The sequence below is a fragment of the Harpia harpyja genome, chromosome 14 (assembly GCF_026419915.1).
Source record: "Harpia harpyja isolate bHarHar1 chromosome 14, bHarHar1 primary haplotype, whole genome shotgun sequence".
Lineage (NCBI taxonomy): Eukaryota > Metazoa > Chordata > Aves > Accipitriformes > Accipitridae > Harpia > Harpia harpyja.
Window position 1 is genome coordinate 3,647,340 of NC_068953.1, and position 22,322 is coordinate 3,669,661.

Below are 22,322 nucleotides of genomic sequence, written 5' to 3' on the forward strand. Positions count from 1 at the left end.
ATTTCCTTGTGTCTTTCTTCTAAGAAATTTAACGGAGACACTCAGCTGGGCACCTAGTAATCTACATAACTGTATTAATGTAACTTCAATATGATAGAGATAAAAAAAAAAAATCAGCCATAAATACCTGCTTAATGCAGTGATCCCCTAAAATGACTTGAGAGCACAATATAGATAAAATAGAGAGTGGCTAAAAAAATAAATAAAAATCTGTATCTAATACCAGGTTTGCTGCATCATACAAACTGTAAGAACCTATCCCTAAACGATGATTGATGAAAATTACACCAAACACATATGTTTAGTCTTCCCTGTTTTCCTTTATGGAAAAATATAAAGCTTTCTTTTCTGTATTTCAGGATTTGAAAGGAAAATATTCCTCTTGGATGAATGTTAAAGATACATTCAGATCTCAAATAACATTGGAGCAAAGCTTGTTCTGAAAGTGAAGAAAAGCTACCGGTATTTAAGGAAGGATAGGACTTTTCTGCAATGGAGTACAGAAATGGAGGCTAAAGATCTCTGCAGCGGACTGGGAAGAACTACCCATCAATCTGAGAGTATTTCTGTGTCCAGCATCCCCTAAGTCAAAGCTTTTAAAAAACATTTGCATTTAAATTTTCCAAGTATTAAATTTAAAAGCATTAGCATTTCCTGAACAACATGTAATTCTGATTTAAATGCAGACATGATGTATTACAGATTTAAGGATTACTACAGACGTTCATCTCTATGAGGCAGCAAAATTAAATGTATTATAATTCCTAATTTGTTCCCAGAAGACGTACAGGCTGTATTGTCTATGGGAAATGTCTTTGCCCTGTCAACTAATGAAAAGACTTCACTGTAAGTAAAAAAGCTGAAACACCACCCCCCCCCCCCCAAAAAAAAAACCCACCAGAAAAACATCACACGCTTCTCTTTTGGATGCATTTGTTTAAATTACTGCTCGAAACACATACATCTTTTGAATATTCCAGAAGTTTTACCCCACGCATCCTGTAAAGGTTTTATGGTGACTGTAATGGAAATGGCATCAGTTGCAAAACTTGACAGGACAAACATAAGACAAGATGCAGATACAAAGCCTAAGTAATAAGCTGTTCATGCATAAGAGATCTCCCATCTTCAAGTTCTGAAGTTAATACTTGTAGAAATGCAAACTTTGGACGCTAACTCCTGTTCAGGTCATCTGCCATGACTATCCATCTCCTCAACAGGCCATTGAGGGACGTGAGGAAGACTCAAAGTTCATGCTACTGTCCAAGCTTTGCCCTGACCGTTAATCAAGGTGAAAAAGATAAATTTTTCAAAACGCTAGCATAATCATAGGAAGCCAACTGAGAAACCTAACACTGTTATTCTCTGAGCCAATGACTAAAGGTGACTTAAATGCACTAGCCTGTGTGTAGTGTTCTGCTCTACTAAAGAACCTAATACACCAGGAAACTCTCTCATTACTGATGTCATGCTGCTATATTGAAGATGACAGTCTTTAACCAAGCATGAAGTCCTCATTCTTGGTCTCATGAATGGCAATATGTGTGGGCAGAAATCCTGAACCCACTAGCTTCAGAAATAAAATCTGTGTCGCTTACAGGTTAAGATTTTGAAGAAATAACCAGCTTCTAACTTTGAAAAAAAACCCCTCATTTCTGCAAGGCAGTAACAATAGTTGCAGTATTTCTGTTAATCAATGAGCTGTGGTAAATTCTTATCTGTACATTAGGTGCTTACATAAATAAGATGCAGAATTACACACATGTGCATCTCTTGACTTTCTCCTTTTTGAAATGAACTCCTAATTGGAAGAAGCATATTCCAGTTGACTATCTTTAGTGTCAATCCTTATATCAAACAGATAAATTTGTCACCTCCATCTGAGGATGAAACTCCTAGAGAAGGAGGTCTTTAGTCCAACCTAGGTATTAGGTTGGAGTCAAAGGCGTCAGCTGATGGTACCTGTTCTGTACTTTGTGCACACACATACAGCTGACACCATTTCTAGTCTCCCTCTCGGCACCTTCATCCTCAAGTGCTGGTTGCGCTATACCCATCATCTCGACAGTGGCTCCTCTGAGTTCAGAGACCTTTTGGAAGCATCACGCTCCACAGCTACCAGTTCAGAAAGACAAGATCAATCACAGGATGATCTGTACAAAATAAATGAAAACTGTGTGCATAACATTTCTCTTCTTGGAATCGAGAGTATTTTTGGCTCAGTATCTTCCTCTGGCACCTTTACATTGATCTCTATCCTTTTCATCCTCCTCAGTTTGTCCTTGAATTCAGTTGATGCCACTTCATTTTCTGAATGACAAATAGGCCACTGCATCCTGGGGCAGGAATTTCTTCAGATTTATTTATACAATTGTTTTTAATATACTGTACTTAGAATAAATAATGTATAGTTTAAATGTAAAATCTAAATACATACCAAACATGCAAATTCTATGAAATACCAGTACAATAAAATAACCCATAAAATATATCCATTTATACAGGTCAGTGTTTATATTTACTACCTGGCCCCCACCCCAGCCCCTGCAAAAACAAAACCAACCTCAAAATTGCATTAAGCGATCAGGAGCCATGTATCACTCCTAAACTGAATACTCTGGCAGGGAACAACCGTTGTAGGAAGGGCTTGAAGGAGAAACTGTGGACTGGAGGCAGAGCACCAAATGGAGCAGTCTCCTTTCTGCACAGCAATGAAGCACAGTCTTTTAAGAGGACATCATTTGCAGACTTTTGAAATCTACTGCTTTTACTTTTCTGGAAAGCATCACTGTTTCGAAGGACACAATCTTATTGTGTAAAAGTAAGAAATCGTGACTACGTACCACATTTCTGCTAACATGAAGCACAAAGATCAGGCAACTCTTAGAAAGATTATTTCTTGAAAAACCATGAGGTGGTATTCTTGACAAATGGGATCTGATGCATTTGTTGAGACAGAGATTTCAGTTTTCTTCATACGCATGCCTAATTACCACATTAATGTAGGCTACTGCTATAAAGGAATAGCAAGGCTGTCTCTGCTAAACCTCCTTGAAACTCATGCACAGAAAAACAAACACTGCCTTCCATATAAATGACTACATTAGAAGCCATTACTGATTAATGCTGCGTATTTTCTCTCAGCCTCTGATGTAAAAGATGCCAAAGAAACGTTATCACAAGTGTTTGTTTGCACAGCTTTAGAAATGATAGTAATCTACTAAGTATCCGACACAATACTCGGGTACAGCAGGTAAGAATTAATTGGTACCTTCCCCCCCACCCCAGAATTTCAGATGCTGAAACTGCTTCTCCCTTTATTGAACCAGCTCGGCCTAGACTAGCTTGTCCCGCAGTGACATGTATATTGAATACAAATCAGACAGCATAGCTTTAAATCTGTGTTGCAGCTCTCATTTCCAATTCGAGAACTGTACTATAATCATAAGCTTCTGGTGGATGAAAGGAAATCAGCTCTCTGAATATTAGCTAATGCCACATTTGCAAGTCCTGAAGAGATCTGTGCTGTTTAAAAAAAAAAATAGATCATTTCTCGTGAACCTATATATATGAATCGCTTTGTACTGCTCGACTGATAGAAGCGATGCCTGTGCTGGGATTAAACCCTTTTCATCATAAAACCTCATCTGGTTCGGAGTCCAAGTCCATCAAACCTTTTCCCTTTAAAGTCCCGCCTTTGATTCTACATCAATTTATTCAAACCGCAGCTGGGTGGCTGAAAACGAAAGGACAGCATCATTTAAACCAACCATGTTCCTAACTTGAAAGAAGGGCTATAATTAAAAAAATGGGCATAAAAGAATGGAAATGGGATAATATTTTTTAATGGTAGTTCAAAGGCCGACAGATGTCAGAGCCTTTGAAGATGTCAGTACACTGAGCAAGAAGTTGCCATTAAATAGTTTGCCTGAGAGGTGAAGCAGCTTTTTAATGACTGAAAAAGCCCTTGCAGACACATCCTTGTGTTTTTAATTTGTCAGAGTTTCTGCAGTATTTTCTGATTAATGACATATGATTATAACTGCATAGCATACATATTTTTATACTTTGTTAAATGAATACTTTATTCCACATTCCTTCAGTGCCAGATAAGAACAGGAAAGCTTTACTACAGAGTCCAAAACTATTCAGATTGCTCAAATATTTATGGTAATTTGAGGGGATTGGCCAGATACAGAGCTACTATGTGTTGCTACCTTTTGTTCTTTAATGGTGCTATTACTACTGCCATCACAATGTGCATGCATTAAGTGAGCATGTGACCCAGTAATGTATTGTAGCCTTCTTGTGCCCTAAACAATCAAAGCTTTCATAATTCACTGATGAACAAAGTCATCAAATCAAAATAACATTTAGAAAAATTCCTCAATTGATCCTAAACAATACAAACAATGGCTGCCAATGTATTGTAAGTGGAAAACCACTTTTCTCAGAAAAAAAACTATTGCTAGGAAACACGTTCAGAAGAAAACCACCAATATTTATAAATGCAGATAAAGTCCCCATCTTGGGCTGAGAAGACACTCCTGCAATATCCTTCATCTCCCTGTTAACATATGCAAATTTTTTCTATTTTCACCGCGAATGGAAAACATAGCAGCCCAAAGCCCAGGGACAATTTCTTTTGCTCCCAGGAGTAAGCTCTCAGATCACTACAATAGTCTTTTGTGGAAGTGTGCCTGCCGAGCTGAGCAGGCAGAGCACAGGGAGGCACCCCAGTCCTGGGGAGGGCCAGGAAAAGCCAGTACTGCATGCCTTGCCTTGTATCACACCTTAGAGAAGTCATTCATATAAAAGCACGGTCATTACAAGGGTATTTGATTAATGTGCAGTTCTTTCTGCTCTTCCAACCTAGATTCAGCTTGTTAATGGGATCATAAATAGAAATACGATGGACTCGGCTAAAACTTAATGTACAGAGAGATTGGAGGTACCTTAGCAGAGCTTTGTGAAATCAGTTGCTGGTCTCCCCAGAACATTTACATGATTTCGTAAGTATGAATATTTGACTCGTTGCAATCTATATCCATCAGGAACCTCTTTGTAATAACCGAGCTGCCTACCACCACCATCATGAACCTTCTCGAGGGGAGGAAGATAACTGTCGGATACTCACTGCTACTCTGAAATAGCATGCATTTACAACTGGAGATGAAGAAAGCTGTTAGCAACAAATGTTCTGCTGTGTGTTCAAAACACTGTATAGCTACCCAACTGCAAAAGCAAGTGCTGGAAATTTTGAAAAGGAAATGTCTATGGCTGCAGAGAGAAGAAATGTAATTCCGAAATTTAATTCTCCTAAAGGTATTTATTGAATGAAAACAGAGTCCTGCTAGGAAAAATTACAACTATGTTAGGATTCCACTATAAAGAACACGTAGAAGTGGACTACTTTCAGTACAAACAATTGTAAATCCAATTTCCAAGTAACCTGCAGCCTTCCTTCTCAGGTTATTCTAAAGTTACCTTCAAAGACAGTTTTATTTAAAAAGCAAAACAAAACCTAATCTACCATGCATCACTAGAACACTTGACTTTATCATAAATCTCATGAAGATTGGAAACCTCAACCTATGAACATTACATTACACACTTTTGCCACTTTTCCTAGAAAACAAACTACACGCGCGAGCAGCCGGGAAGCTGCTCAGCAGGATGGGGTGGAAGTGGCCACAGGGAACACCCGCTGCAGCCGGGGTGTCGACCAGAGAAGTGAGATGAAGAGCTCACTCCCTCTTCCCACCCACTCCTCAGGAGCCTGGCAGATCCTGGTTACGTGGGGCTCTCAGCAGGAGCGTTACGAGACAGAGGCACGCTCTGGATGTAGTAAAGCAAGAGGAGCAAGCTCTACTTATCCACTTCTCTTCCAAGGCCGTTGATGTTGCCGTTGTACACAGATGTGGTACTTTCTGTTCATATTCACTTATTATTCTAGCACTATAGTAAAAATAGGAAAATAAAATGGTGAATTTTAAGCAGTTATAATTCAGCTGAAATAAAACTGCAGAGAACAAAGAAAAAGCACTTCTCTAAGCTGTGGGACTTTCTACTGAATTTCAAATTAATTTTACAAACTAAAGGAACGTTAGCCACAAAAGATGTATCAGACTTATGAATAAATATTACAAGATTCTTCTAAAATGGGAAATATCAGACAACCTGAAAACAATGTTGTGCTACAGAAACCCATATAAGCATGCAAAGCTGAGCCATTCAGATTCTATCCATTAGAGGGCAATAATACATACACACACACACACATATATATATACACATACAAACACACACACTCTCTCACACACCCCCAACTGACTTTAGCAGGAAAACTAGTATTTTCTAGTATTTTCTCTCTAATATTACCAATGGTATATTGACAGCTTGGGTCCCGTTCCATTCTCTCCCCCTCCACTCCCCAACAACAGTATCTAACAGATCAAAAGTTACAATAACAAATTACTCTTTAAATTTGCTTTCCTACAAAGAAATCCATACAATACATAGTTTCAGAAGGCTTACAGTTAGTTGTCATTAAATGTAGCTTGAATAGAATGAACGACTAGTATTTATATAAGCATGTAAATCATTATAAGGGTTCCCAAACTTTGAACGGACAAGAATATTCTTCATGTGCTCATCTCCCACCTAAAGTCAAACACTTTTCTATTCAGTCACATAAGAAACCTTTGATAACAGCAGCAACTGCAGACATGGCAAGTATCCAATATACTTTAGATGTCTCTTAATGCTACAAACAAATCATGGAAAGGCATTTTTACTATGTCATTAGTAGAGCTACTTGAGGGAAGCAGCTCATGTGCTGTGTCTTCTGCTTTCTTGCTCAAACCTTGTCAACCTACTGATAAACTTCATTGTTTATCACGGGTCCTCAACCTTGCTGCACCCACTTCTAAAATCCTGTAAGCACGTTTATGTTGTGAGCTTACTGGGACAGGAATTGGCGGCTGTTACATATTTTTACTAACGCAACATAGACTCAGACTCCTGAGAGGATTCCAGGAATACAAATAATTACCATCAGCCCCTAAACTACCGCTTGTCAGCATCGTATTAGTTACAGGATTGCTGGAGTTTACAGTAACACACAGGCAGCTGTATCAGTCACATAATGACCAGTAATGCCTATGAGCATCCAGACTTTGTTTTGGTTTGGTTTAAAATATTATTACTTTGCAATGATCAATCTGTATTTCATTAGAAACAGTAACTCAGGTAATGATTTCAACCAACAGCTAGTTGTTTCCATGGACTGTTGAATAAATACTAATTTTGTATTATACTAGAGGCTTAATTGAAGATCTGAATTCAACTTCATAAGGTCCAGGATGAAGATGTAGAACACCACACTGGTCACGTGTGCTATCCCAGACAGCACGCATGCATCCTCGACAAGGGCAAGCACCTCGAACTTGGAAATCCCTAATGATACCAAATACAGCAGGAGAACACACAGCTATTTTCAAATATTCCAGCGTACTCTGTGTTTGCAGCGGCTGCCTTACCAAAATCACTTTCCTCGCTATTTCTCTTTTCTAAATTCATTTTACAGATGCCAATACAGCAGAAAGCACAGACTACAAAAGAATTCAAGCTGACAGAGACAACTTTAGAAGAATTGTATCACCCGTGCAGAGACGGAGTTCACTCTTCGTGGGATTTTCAGATCTGTTTCAAGTAAAAACACTGTGTCAGGTGGTTTTGTCTTTTTTTTTATTAAACTACTTGAGTGTTGTTTTTATAAATTCTGAAGAACAACTTTAAAACCTGAAAACGGAATATTCACAAATCAGGCCAATATTTTAGGGGCCAAATATAAAGTTTTCTTATTTGCAGTATTTCAGGAAGATTTTCATACATATGAATACAAATTACTATGAGATATGTAATTGCAGTTTGAAATATATTGTTTTCTCCATTAAACAGAAATCTACAGCATCCTTGACATCGATTTCTGTCATTTTGTCACGATAAACACTCAGGTATTAAGTACCTTCCACGTCATGCACCCAGGCATGATTCCAATTAGTGCTGAATAGAAGACAAAATGTCAGCCTAATAAGCTTCAATTTGCAAAGTCTTTGAACATTTGATGATATCATCACTTTGCCAATCATTTCTTGTACTTTGGCTTCTTTTTTTCCACATCACCTTCCCTGTCAAAACAAAGTCTTTCAAATCTACAGAAACGGAAGACATGAACAACGTCAGTCATTGGTCTGACTGAGCTAAAAGATCCAAAAATGACTCCCCAGTACATCAACAGAGAACTAGGATGTGCACAATATTTCCTCAAAGTTAATTTGCTGCCAACATGTAGAGTAAGTGGGGGAAAAAAGTCTACTTTAAAGTCATACTGTGAAAAATATTTTTTCGCATGAAATCAACACTAAAGACCTTAAAACACTGACAGAGTCTGTGCCACTCTTTCAAAATGAAGAAACAGTATTTGTTAAAGTAAGATGACAATCATTTCTTCAAAGGTGACTGGACCAAAGAACAGTGCTGCTGTCTGACTTCACATTGAAAATATTCACTGTATTTCAAAACAATGTATCTTCTTTCTAATTTGTTTCTTAAAAAGAAAAAAAAAAAAGTTTACAAGAAGAAAAAAGACAAATTGCAAAAAAGGCATATACAGTTCTGTAAGCTTGAACATACAAGGCTAGTGCACGTCCAAAGCCTACAGCTAAGGACACATGACACTTTCTCTATCTGGAATTTGCCCAAATGCAGAACCTAAAATCCCTGCTTTTACCTGGGTGTGAGGGAAAACAGAAACACAAAATGGCAGCAGAAGAGACAAGGAGATAGATAATGAATCGGGATGGGAAATGTTGAGCAATACAAAAGACTACATGGGCCCTCCAAGGCTCTGCCAGGGCAGCTGGTCTTGCCCGAGGACCAAACGCAGAGTCCCAGTTCTGAAAAGAAGAGGCAGGCAATGGTCTGAGCTGACTCCCTGGAGGAGGTGGGTCACACTGGGGCTGACCAGAGCACACGACCAGTGACCGACATGCTCCACCACCCAGGTCCAACACGATTCCTCGCATTGCGCCACGTTGCCCCGTTTCTTTGGTTTGTACGTCCCACGGAGCCCGGTCGGCAGACCTTTGCCGGCACGCGTTTGTTACTCGCTGCTCAGAACTGTCAGGAAAAACCCCAGCCTACACCGCACATGGGGTGGCGTGCCAAGTGTCGGTGCTTTGGCAGAAAAGGAGATCGAGCAGCTGGGAAGGGGAGGATCTGAAACTGCCTCCTGGAGCTGAAACGAGGGGAGGGAGCGGGGAGCACACACCGAGCACGGCACCGGCGTGAGGAGCGGTGCGGAAAGAGTGCAGAGCACTTGGCTACCCCTCCAGCTGATGGGTTAGCCAATTCCTAACATCTGAGGCAGAAAAGTGGACTTCGAAGAGTTGCTACAGACACCGGGGTTGGGCCAGTGGGCAAACAGCTACAGAGATATTTAACAGTAAAGTACTCAGCCTGGTGTCTGTGCCAGTAACATCATCTTCAGATCCACAGATGACCCATCATAGGGGTTTGGGGTTTTTTTCCCCTCATAGCTCCTGTCTATGAAAGAGAGGAAAACCAGAGAAGTCTTCCGTTTTAATTCCTGACTAAAGCAATATACGGAGGAATAAGCAGAGCAGTGGTAGGGCACCCAGGACAGTGCAGTATGCCATAAGCATCTCAGCTGCAATTTGTTACTGGTTTTCCACTTGAAGGTTTCTCTATAATACTTTAATGTGGGAGCATGCGGAGCTTTAGGGATGGTCTCATATTTCTCAGCTGACATATCTTCAGCCAAAGTATGTCAGCTACAGGAGAGGGCAAGGCTTTTCACTGGCTTTGTGATTTCTTCTTCCCCCATCGGAAACCACATAAAAGAAAAATACAAATAATCAGCTCTCCAAAATTGCTATTTATTACCTCATCATGAAACCGTCTACTGGACCCTGCAGTGGTATTGAGTAATATCGTTACTTAAACCATAAAGAGGTTGTCTTTATTACTCAAAATTGGGAAAATTAGCATCCATATGGATCTTATTGTTTTAAGACCAGTAATGCTGCCAAAACAAGTGGTGTTAACATTCCAAGCTACAGATTGTCATAATTTCTCGTCTAGTGTTTCATTCTTTCATTTGGTATTTATAATACCTTTGAATTGAGGAACTGAATGGATCATAAAATCTCTCCTATCAGATAAATCATTTAACAGCTAGACTACTGTTCAAAATTTGATTTACGGTGGCAGTGAGTGAATGGAATTAACATCTGCTGACCTAAGGAAGAGAGACTAAATTGATTTTGGCTAATCTTTCTCTAGAAAAGGACAAGAGAAAAAGCACACACTAAAAAAATTTAACTACTTAATTTGCAATACATAGCACCTTAGTAGGTAGTCACAGACAGGATAACCTAACCTCCATACCTGGAAAAATTGTGGAGTAAAAGTCCATGAAATTACTTTCCTGGCACATGAGGAATAAAAGGGTCACCGGGAACAGCCAACCTGGATATACCAAGTGCAAATCATGCTTGACCAAACTGATAGTCTTCTACAGTGAAACGACTGACTTTGTGGAAAGGAGAGAACTGTCAACATCTTTTATCTTGACTTTAGCAAGGCTTTTGATACAGACTTTTACAGCATCTGTACAGTCAAACTGAAGAGACATAGACTGGAAGGGCCTACTGCAACCTGAGTGGAGAACTAACCGGACCACTGGGTTTGAAGAGTAGGAGTCAACAGGCAACCAGCTACAAGTGGCATTTCTCAAAGTTCAGATGGGGCTGATACAGCTTAACACCTCCACCAACGACCTGGATGATAGGACAGAATGAACCCTGTGCCATACTGTGGATCGCATCTCTTGGGGGGAAGCGGTCAGTATGGTGGACAACAGGGTTGCCATTCACAGGGACCTCAAACTCTGCAAGCTGGAGGCATGGGCCACTAGGACCTTCAGGAAGTTCACCAAACCAGGTTTATTCAGTCTGGAGAACAGAAGACTAAGGAGAAATCTAATTGTTATCTTCAACTAAGTGTAAGCAGTTATAGAGAAGACAGAGGCACACTCTTTTTGAAGGTGTCAGTGAAAGGACAAGAAGCTACAGATCCAGATAGTAACAATAGATATTCCAAATGGATATAAAGGAAAAGAAATTTCACAATGGATTAGCAAAGCATTGGCGTAGGTTGCTCAGGGAGGTTGTGAAATCTCCATCATTGCAGATTTTCAAAACTCAGTTGGACTTGGCCCTGAGCAACATGATGTAATTTTGAAGTTAGACCTGCTTTGAGCAAGAGGTTGGACACGATGACCTCCAGAGGTCCATCCAACCCAAACTATTCTATCATGCTGTGAAAAAAACTTCAATATGAATCCTGATCTCCCATTAGAGGATGTCTCTTCAGCCATTCAGTGGAATGTTTGAAGTAGATATCACTGCTGTTTTCCAAATTGCTGTACTTGTTCTATGGACTAAGTCAACCTCCTTCTATTCAACAACTCTCGCGAGCAAATTACAACATAACACTAAAAAGCAATTTTCAAAAGAACTAAAAAACATTAATAAAGAATGTTGTGAGTAAGCATCCCCTTCTCTGTAAAGCAGACATTTATGAAACAAGTTTAGTTGTAATATTTGGAACAATCTACTACCACAGAAACTATTTCAAAAGAGATGATTTAGACTCTTACACTTAGAAGTAATATCAATAAGCAACTTTAGAGTCTGGCTTTGCCATACACTGAACTTCACATAGAAAGCGCATGCTCCTTTTATTTCAAAATCAAGAGCTTATATTTTAAGTTCACCATTTCCGCAGAGTAACACAGTATTTTTGCCTCTCTGCTTAGAAATTACGTTACACCATCTCAAATGCTGCAGTTACTATCACCTGTTTTGTGTTTAATAATGTACTTGATCATTTATGACTTCAGTATTCCTTTATATAACTTTAATTTTAAAAATAATTTCACACCATGTATAGCTTATTGTCTGTTAGTGTTAATCATTCACTGTAACCATCACACACAAAGCCACACCTAGCGTATGTGTTAAAAACTGGCATAAAGATCCTTTACCCTGCTGATGAGCAAGACTGATCTCATTTTTTCCTCAGAGAAATTACTCTGTATTTATTAACATCTATGCAGGAAACAATCACTTTTTCCTAAACAAGGAGTACTGATATAAAATAAAATTACTGCCATGTGATATATTCCCTGCCCCTACACAAGTGAAATTATATACTCCACCTTATCAGCTGCCAATATTTAAAATTAGAACAAAATAATAATATGTTGATTACGATGTAAGAATAACTACCATATATATTCAATTTCGTATTCTATAAACAGAAAGTCTATTTTGCTGAAAAGAACTCCATCTCAGAATCAGAGTTTGTATTACGTGATGAGCTAGTTTCTATAGCAACTGCTTTCTCTTTTACATACACTGTAGACAGCACAAAATGTCAGTTCTCTCCTAAGCTAACTTTACATTTTTAATCAGCAAATGATAATTTATGCATCATTATGTATGGCTCCCAAAAATGTCTTTAGTAAATATTTTAAATGCTGAACAGCCTGAAGTATAAAAGTACGGAGTAGCAAGTAAAGTCACACCTCCTGCACTGAATTCCTCACTATCTAATTTCGGCCCTATCGTAAAAAGTGACAGTCAAGGAAAAATGTGGAAGAGATCATAGATGATCACCCACTACAGCATGAGAACACTTAGATGGTTCCTGATGGTTCCATTAAGTGAGGAAGTGGCAGATGTTTACAGCTTGTTCAACAGTCTTTTGAAAGGCATCTCAAACAGAAGCAGCAGCTTGGAAGGGGGGACCAGAAGAGCGCTTGACACAAAACAACAAACGTGGCAAGGTGGCTTCATCGGAGCAGGGAAGGGGAAGGTGCACAAGAGGCCCAGACTCTCATCTTGATGGGGGTGCTCGACGGAGGGAACCCTGAGCCTGAACCATGTGCTTCGGTTTTAGAGCAAAGCCTCATTTTTTCCTCTAATCTCAAAGATTATGTCTATGCTACAGCCCAGATTCTTCCCACAGCTCCTCTACATTTACTGAAGTCCAGCTGAAACTAGCTGTGATGATTACCAGAGCCCAATATGAGACAGTATTTGAGTACTTCCCCAGGAAACTGATGCATTTGGCCATTTCATTGAATACTCAACTTCACAGCAATACTAGTAGTTAAAAGTCCAGTTTGAATGTCTCTATAGGACCCATCATCAGGTCCTTGATTTTAGTAGATACTCCCCATCAATGGGATCCATCCCAACCCTGAGTCAGCAGACTATAAACAACCACCAAGGGAAACCACGCAAGTGCTGCATCAAATATTTGGTGCTTTAAGTATTTTACATCAACAGTCACGTTCATTACCCTGGGTTGATTGGTGGTAAATTAAACATGCTGCAATATAGCCAAAAGCTTTTGTTTAGAAAAGGCTAAAAGGGAACGGCTGTCTGTCTACCGAAGTCTGACTGTCAGCCCAACAGCTACTCTCCAAGTAAAATATAACAAACAAATATTTAGATTGCAACTCCATGATTTACATTGTCTGCAGAGAAAGCCTGCATAGCAAACAATGCATTTCTTCTCATGCCAAAGACATCTCCTATTAAGAAAAGAAGTCAAAGAAAAAAAATGAGTCATAGAATTTATTTACTCAAAATTGTATACAGAAGTGACTGCAGTAGCACCATCAACATCTGAATGTTTCACAGGCTACATCTATCTGTACCCTCCAGACACGATCAAGGAAACTGCTTCCACTGATACCAGAACAACAACCCTGTGGAAACTGGTGTTTGGAGATATTAGAACAATCACATGAAGCAGAAGAGTTGATCAGTGATTTACCTGTACAGTAACAACAGGTTCTTTCAGATCAAAGTTTAAGAAAGTCTCCTATTGTGAAACAAACGCTCCCGCAAGCCTTCTGTATTAGTATAGTGCTGAAAAGTTACTGCTACAGCAATATTTACACACAGACAGAAATTGTGCATGTGTTGGGGTATTTAGTTACCATTAAACAAGTACACAGTATTTCTATTAATTTTTTTTTTCTGTATTTTCTCTTGTCAATAGCTGGTAAAGCTCTCCATCAGTGAAACATATCAGCACAGTACCACTTCAGACTGATTACATATACGGAGACAAGATAAATCTCTTCCGTCCCTCCTACTTTGTTGATACGGTAATTATCTATACAGAACCATAAACATATACCAAGGATTTGCTGGAATGAAAATAATGATCATTGCTGGAATTAAAATAATGATCATTACTGGGTTTTTTTTATCGTTAACTCAACAGGCTCAAAAAGCTTGGAATTAATTCAAACAAAACCAGGCACAAAGCAACAGTTGCAGGAAGACAACCATTTACAAGTACAAAGAAGCAAATTTTTGAAGAGGAGAAGCCAGAGAAAAAGTGAAAGGGTGCCCTATGCATCGGGCACCAGGGAAGGAGCCGCTGATTTCTGAGAAGGTAAAGCAAACCGGGATAGTAAAGGCCAACGTGATTATGGGAAGTGCAAAAAGCAAGAGAGGAAAAAGGAAACGGATACTTTGGCCACAGGAAAAAACCTTATTAACTCTTCTCACCACCTCCAGCCTGCTCTTTTTTTTTGTAACAACCTCCATTCTCAATGTGTGTGTTCACATGACTTCAGAACTGTTCAAGGCTTTCCTTTCCCAACCAATAATGGTTTATTGAGAGCCATAAGACACCGTCAAACACCAGTGATCTTCCCTTAAAGCAGCCTCATTTCTGAGAGCATAAACATTATATGTTAAAATTAAATACCGTGACATCAGGGACAAATACTGCCAAAACGTGCCCCAGCATTTGAGCTACTCCTGACCCAATTAGGAATGGATGAAAACAGTGGACTTGCCAATTATCTTCTAAGAGAACCTGGAAAGATAATTCAGTTTCCTCATGGAAACTTTTTTTTTCCTCTCACTTTAGTGTAAAGTGCTATATTTGAAGTTACTGGGGTACATTTTTTTCTTCTTCTTGCCCAAAGGTCAACGGTCAAAGAATAAGCACGAAAATGATCCAACTCTATACAGCAGCTAGAACATGAAAATCTTTGAGCTGGTTGAGGGCACATGTCAGATGCAGGGGAGAGAATGACATTCACACAATAAAGGGAAAATATAAGTGCATAACTGGCACCACAGCCACCACAGCCCATTGGGCATCGGTTATTAAAATTTCCTAACTTCGCTGTCTTATTTCACAGAAGCAAACTAGATGTATTATTCTCTGCAATCAAAAGCCTTGCTTCAGAAAATCGCCGATTCAGTAGCAAGGCTGTTTTTACTAAAACAAAAGGAAGACCTCTATCATCCAAGGAGTTCCCCGTTTTGTGCACTAATGTATAAACTAAAATTATTTAGGGAGGTGGCGAACGAATGACCAACCAAACTGTAGCTTAAAAATGCTCCCAAAGGAAATCCAGATAATATAAAAAAATCTAATTTAAATAGAAGTAGTGATTCAAAACTACCCTTTTTTAAAAAAAAATCCTGTATTATTAGCTACTATTTAAAGAATAACAATATTATGGCAGTTCATAGAAAATGTATAGGATTTAAAAGACTACAAGAACACAGCATGGTATAAAAGCCTTTGTACTTCTTTGACTTTTATTGACCTACATGTCAATTTACTCCTCCCCAAGCATTACAACCCTAGGTGAAAAAAATCAAAGCAAGCCTCCTAGAAATGGATAAATCCAAGAGCTAAAGTGGAATGCAATTGTTATGCAGAAATTCATCAGCAATACAAAAAGGTGATCCACTTAAATCAAGTTCCTTTCCTGAAAATATATTAAACTCATATTTCAAAGAAACAGTAACATTTTATATTTAATTAAAATCTGGCAATGCACTGAAATACTTAATTTTTATACTTTCGTTCGGATTAAAGCATTAATAAATGTACTCATATTTGAATAAAATTTAACCGTTTTGTATACTATCTTTCACAGTAGCTGAAGACCTACCTGAAAGTAGAGACCTTGGATATGCAATAAAAAAAAAATAAATTAACCTTTTCAGTAGCAGTATAATAAATTGTTCCACAGTGCTCAGTCATAGCTGTCTTTATAGTAATATAGTAAGAAATACGTATTTTAAACATTTGCTACTCTTTCATATGGAAAAGAATTTAAGAAAGAATAACAGTGAGTACCTTTAATAACAGTGCTTTCACATCATTCACCAAACATTGAACAGATAGGTCCTTCAAACCAAGCTACTCGTATGTGATTAACACTAATTATTATTTAAATTTTTTGAAACACCCAGCAAATCTACTTTTCATTTAGCGAAGCAAAATGGCCTCTTCTCTTGTTTCATTGCACCTTCACTGTAATATAAAGCAGTCCTAAAAATTACTGATGTCAAACATGGTTCAAATTTAACAGGTTTTTAAAAAGCTACGTCTACATAAACTTATTAAATCACTGCGATATCTTTGTTAAGAGACTGCCAAATGTTTCATAAAGAACATTGGCCATTAGTCATGTTAGATGTCCAAAACACGCATTTTAGTAAACATATGCAAAGATTTAAAAAATTTTATTAAACATATGTGCCATAATTCCATAAGAAACACCAGTATTGTCTCTTGAGCTCACTGCAAAGACAAAAGTGAATTCTAATACAAAGACCAGAGAAGGAACGAAAAGCAATTTATTTTCCAAAATGGAAAAAATATGCGTCCTTGAAAACTCATGGATTCTTACCAGAGTTTAAATAAACAACAGCTCTTCTAGTCAAAAGCAACGGCATTTTCTTCCCTGATTTACATGCCATTCTCATGGTAGCAATGTTCAAATGACTGTATAGGGATATTCAAACCACAAAGAAAAGCCCTGTAAAAAGGCCAAAGTTTTTGCTATTCAGACTGTTCAGATTTTCCTAATAGCTGCGATAATTTTCAGCTTTCTACATAGCACCTGTAGCAGCATTATATATCCCATTGCAAAGAGAAAGCACAACCAAACTTTGGGCTCCAATCTTTGCCAGAAATGACCCACAACAGAACGAAATAGAAAGATATACTTACAAGGCACCTCCCAGATTCTCTGAATTTGCCTAAGATAGTCCCTTTACCTTTGTATTCAGTGTTACACAGAGCAATACACTAATTGTAATGAACGCTGGCGTGTAGACAGAATAATTCTATATAATTCTAAAACTGTTTTTTAACCTGAGTGCTACAGCTCTGCCTTTGTACGCAAACACAACATCAGGAAGGCAGGTGAGAGGATGATACAACTTTGAAAAGGCACTCGCAAATAGCTATATAGACAAGATGCATCTGTCTTGGGCCAAAAAAAAAAAAGCAAAGATAAAACCCAATCCCTTTAACAACTGAAGTCTTTGTTCATTCTTACAATAAATTGGGGAATAAAGGGCAAGGTTTAATTTTTCAGAAGCCACCTGAACATCCTCTTCCCAAGCGTTCTCACAAAGTATCTCTTGTTTTCCTTGGAAAACCATAATGGTGGAAATGGAGAAATAAGTCCTGGCTCTGCGATATATCCCTCCATCCTCCCCCAACAAGCCGTTTGTTTTCCAAAAGACTTACTTAAGCCAGATTTCGATAGAATCTGAGTCGTCCAAAGGTTTCAAAAAATTAATTTAAAAATTAAATATTGAATTTCACTTAGCTACACTTAGTTGCCAGTAAAAGACACACCCTTCTAGTCTAGAGGGAAGTAAAGTGAAAATGCCTCGATGTCAGAGTCTTACATCTCATAGGGAAGGCGGTGGTGCGCGGAAAACATATGTCATTCAAGATGCCTTACCAAAATGTCCAGGTTTGGTATAAAATAATCCATGCACGATAACTAATTCTAATGCTGATTAGTAAAGATTATTTTCTGAATACTCTTTAAACTACAAAGTCACCTTAATTTTTTAAATATTGCCATTACAGGCCTTTTTAATATAGAGTCTTAGGAAAATATACCATGCCATCCTTATAAAATACATTGAAAAAATGCAGTAAGATGTTTTTTGAACTGAAAACTCATAAAGATCATTTTCCATGCTGACAGTGTGCATTTCATCCAGAAGTTTGAAGAGTCAAATGCTACCCCAGCTGGGGGTTATTCTGCCAAATGGCTTCCAACAGTGACCACAGAGATGGAGGATGGGAGGGGTGCGTGTGTGTTTAGGAAAATAAACGTGATGGTAAGCAACCCCAAACCCACATCATCTTATCAAATATCCGACATACGTAGCCAAACACACAATGCAAATCTAGAATACAAAACTGAAACAAAAAGACATGAACAAAATTAAATAAAGCCATTTGTGAGTTACCTGCAGAGATTTAAAACAAAAAAAGCATACGAGTGAAGCAGATATAATTCATATGGATTTGCCCAGGAAGGAGAAAAGGAGGGGTGAGTGTGAGGGCTGGGGGGGGGGGGGGAGAAGAACAGATACCTTTTTTTCTTAAACAAATCCATCATGAAAGAAAATGAGACAAGATTATAAATAGGCCGAGTTATAGCGCACCATGGGATTTTTAATCTGGCTACCTGTGGTTTTTGCAGTTAAAGCCCTATTCAGCAGTGGGAAGGGAGAGGGGAAAGCGGAAAAAAAAAAAAAAAAAGAAAAAAGAAAAACGAAATCACGTTTTAGTGCCAGTTTCGCAAATGCTCACACAGCGTGCATCACCAACAATGCTGGCAAACAGGAAACACTAATTATTAGCATTTTCTAATAAGCGTACGCCTTTCAAACATTATTGATCATTACCTGTCCGTCTCGTTTCCTGCATTCTTGAGTTTTACTCTCTTGCTCTGCCATGGCAGCGCGAAGCTGTTTTTCCAGTTTCTCGATTTCCCGTTCATGGTCTCGGACCAGGCAGTCCTTCTCTGCGTTGTGCTGCTGGAATAGGTGCGTCTTCTCCTGTTCATGCTCCAGCTTCAGCTCCACTATCTGATTGGACAGTGAGGAGTACAGTTCATCAATAGAACATCCTTGTCGTCATGACAACTCGTCTACAGCTTAATTTTCCCCTTAATTTCATCAAGTTGGCAATTTTATTTTTACGTCACTATTACCTCACCTTTTAAAAAGCCACCGTTAGCGTGACAGAATTCCTCCAGACAATTCCAACAATGGAGACAACCGAGCAAATCCAGCGCATCCTTAACCAATTTGTTGGTACAAATGTCGGAGCGTACAAAAAAAAAAAAAAATTGCATTGTCGCATTCTGTGTACGGTTCCCCCATACCCTGCTGCTGCTCATCAGCAGGGCTGAGGATCCTAAATGGTTAATAGGCAGCCTGCTCTCCCCTTCGCTTAAGTATACACACGCAACCCCCCCACCCCAGCAATTAAATCTTTTAAAGATTTCTTTATGATTTCCAAAGCGAAAGCTCTTCCTTCAATATTCCTCAACGCTGCCGTATATAGTTGCCTTTTTTTTTTTTAATAAAAAAAGAAAGAAAATTATAAAAAACAAAGCTCTATTATCCCGTTGTCAGCTACGCTATCCCAACATAAACAGATGTATGTGTTCCAGAAGGGCACCTGCTGTGCTGCAAGCTTGCACCATGATTTCATAAGAAGCCCTCTATTCTCAGGATCCTTTCCCAGTCCGCACCACACTGGATGCTGTGACCTTGGCCAGTCTTAGCCTCTCCCCGCTAGACTGAATGGCAGCCCGAGACCAAGGGCCTGGTTGCCGCAGCTTTGATACTAATCCTCCCCGCCTGCGCACAATGGCACCCTACCTGGCCTGCACACTGGAGCAGCCAGCCTGCCTTTGAAGCAGGTGATGAATAGGGACGGCAGGAAGCCGCTTCCCCACTGAACTCCGGGCCACACAGCTGCTAAGAACAGTCACTTGGATTTTTCTTCAGTTTTGGTGGATTTCGGAGGGGGGGGGGGGGTGGAAAGGAGGGGGGAAAAAAAAAAAAGGGAAAAAAAAAAGAAAAAATGCTCTTATCGTGAATATGGTGGGTTATTTTCAGCGTGAGAAAAAAAAAAAAAAAAAAGGCGAACGGGAGGAGGCGGCTGTGTGTGCGCCGAGAGCGCCCCGGCACCTTATCTTAAAGCTGTAGCATTCAATTCTGGAATAATATTAGCTGTTTGCATAGCTTTTGGGTTTAAAATTTGAAGCAAAGTTAAAAAAAAAAATAAATAAAAGCACTTTCTCAAACTACGGATCAGCATATTCCGGGTTTAAAAGTAAAATATGTCACCCGTGCTGCGGCTGGGAGTGTCCTTCCAAAAACGGAGCAAGTAGAACAGATGCAATATTCTACGGTTTAACATAGCTATGTTATTTAATAATACTCAAGAGCTTATTAACAGACGTCCTGCAGGAGTTAACCCCCCAGGAGGCATACATTATCTGTACCGGGCCTGGGATCCTTACACGAAGTTCTTTAAGTCAGGTTTTTGCCCAAGGTTTGTGCACAAAACTGGTTTCTTTTCAGATGCTAGCAGTGTCCTTAGTGTGCCTAAATGAAACAATTCTTGCTCCCTAAAGTAATTGTAAAGGCTTTGCCTGAGTTAAGGGAAAAAATGTTTAGCAGTTTTTCATAAATCAGACCTGATTAAAAAGAAATCTTATCAAGAGAGGTCTTTTTATTCAAACATTTTCTTTTCTTAATTGCTGGATTTTCAGCTGGTTGTGCCATGTAAGGTCTGGGGTACAACAGTTTGTTGTGAGGAACTTCAGTTATTGAGGTTTTCATTTTTTTAACTGAAGATGAGAAATGGCAGCAGACAGGGAATGTGTGCCTGAGAGGGGCAAGGGACAGATCCTGCTTCTTCAACCAGTTACACGATACACATGTACGTCTCCACTTTACCCAAAGTAATTAGTTTTATTTGGTAATCTCTTCACTTACAACATTTATATAACAGACACAACATTTTTTAATTTAAGAGGTGGAAAGAGCTAAAAGGGAACAGTCCTTCTGTATGCAGGAGGGGCGTCCCCCCAGTCTGCTCAGTGGGAAGAGAAAGGATGGCAGTGTGAGGGGAGGTGTTTTATAAAAGGCAAATTTGTCAAAGAAAAAAACCTCGCCACTTAAAGCAAAGTATTCCCCATGATGTTTTGGGTTTGCTTTTTAGAGATTTCTGGCAGGGAGCAGAGGTGGAGAGACAGGAGAGGAAAGGATGGGAACGAGAGCCTTTTCTTCCCTCAAGTTCAAAGATGTAGAAAACCCATCTTCCCTAGTGAATATTAACAAGTACCCCACATTTGTAACCAACAAAACGTGCCTTCCTGTATAAATAACGTGAAGTGATGGAGTAGCCATTTGTCTGCGCTGGTGAACACTCACTGAAGCTCCTGTTCTCCGAGCTGCTGCCAAGAACTACAGCTTCTCTTCCAATCCTCCCTCTCTCATCCTTGTATTGTTGTTGGTTTTTTTTTTAAAGGGGGAAAAATTAATGTATACCAACAAAAAGAAAAAAAAAACATGCTGGTTTTCAGCAACAACAGGACTTCATCACAGGAAGCTGCATGAACACTATATTAATTCTTCATAAATCAGTATGGATTCTGTCTCCTCTTTAAGGTAGAAAGCGCCTTTATGAGTGATGTAAGAAAACCACCTCCTTTAAAAATTGTATCGTGTTGAGACATTTCTGCATCTACCCCTAGATGCTTAGCACTTCATCAGATTACATTAAAATGTCCGCTCAAGTTCAGTACATAAGTGTCTAGAAGACAGACAGTTTTAGGTGCTATACATTTCAGACAGACAAGCAACACGATATTCACAATGGGAATTAGGGGCGACGCTGAAAAGATACATTCATTAAATAATAGTGGGCGCCCTATTACCATAATCAGATCGTATTCATTGTGGCTTAGATGTTTTCTCATTTTGTCCTCCCAAAGATGAGATTCTCTTATTCTCTTCTCTGCGCATCTGTTCCTATCTCCAGCCGTGGCCTGGACACTAAAACGAGCAGGACTGTCTGACCCCATATAGCTCTTCTATACCGTGAAGTACTATTATTATGAAGTAGCACAAGTATTCTAAATTTATGATCTCCTCTTGCCTGAATCCTTCATTTTTTAATTCTTTCCACACCAGTATGATAGAACCATATTCAAGGCCATAGCCAATACCTGATTTAGTAAGCCATCACCAGAATTGCACCATTAATTTTTAAATCTCTGCTTTTACCTGAAATTTAACATTTCCTTACTCTTGCAGAGCAAAGAATTGAAAAAAGATGACAAA

The 22,322-nt window shown here is 39.0% G+C and overlaps 1 protein-coding gene across 4 annotated transcripts in view; it reads right to left on the reverse strand.

The window, feature by feature from the left end:
* The window catches only part of CEP112 (centrosomal protein 112), a 175,211-nt gene that overhangs the window by 73,409 nt on the left and 79,480 nt on the right, over positions 1 to 22,322 (reverse strand). For all 4 annotated transcript variants that reach the window (XR_008238246.1, XM_052807763.1, XM_052807765.1 and 1 more), the window contains one exon: positions 18,864 to 19,046. Coding sequence is in view for 3 of the 4 variants with exons in the window: in XM_052807763.1 (XP_052663723.1) it covers positions 18,864 to 19,046 (183 nt within the window). In the remaining variant the exon portion in view is untranslated. The remainder of the gene's footprint in view (positions 1 to 18,863; positions 19,047 to 22,322) is intronic.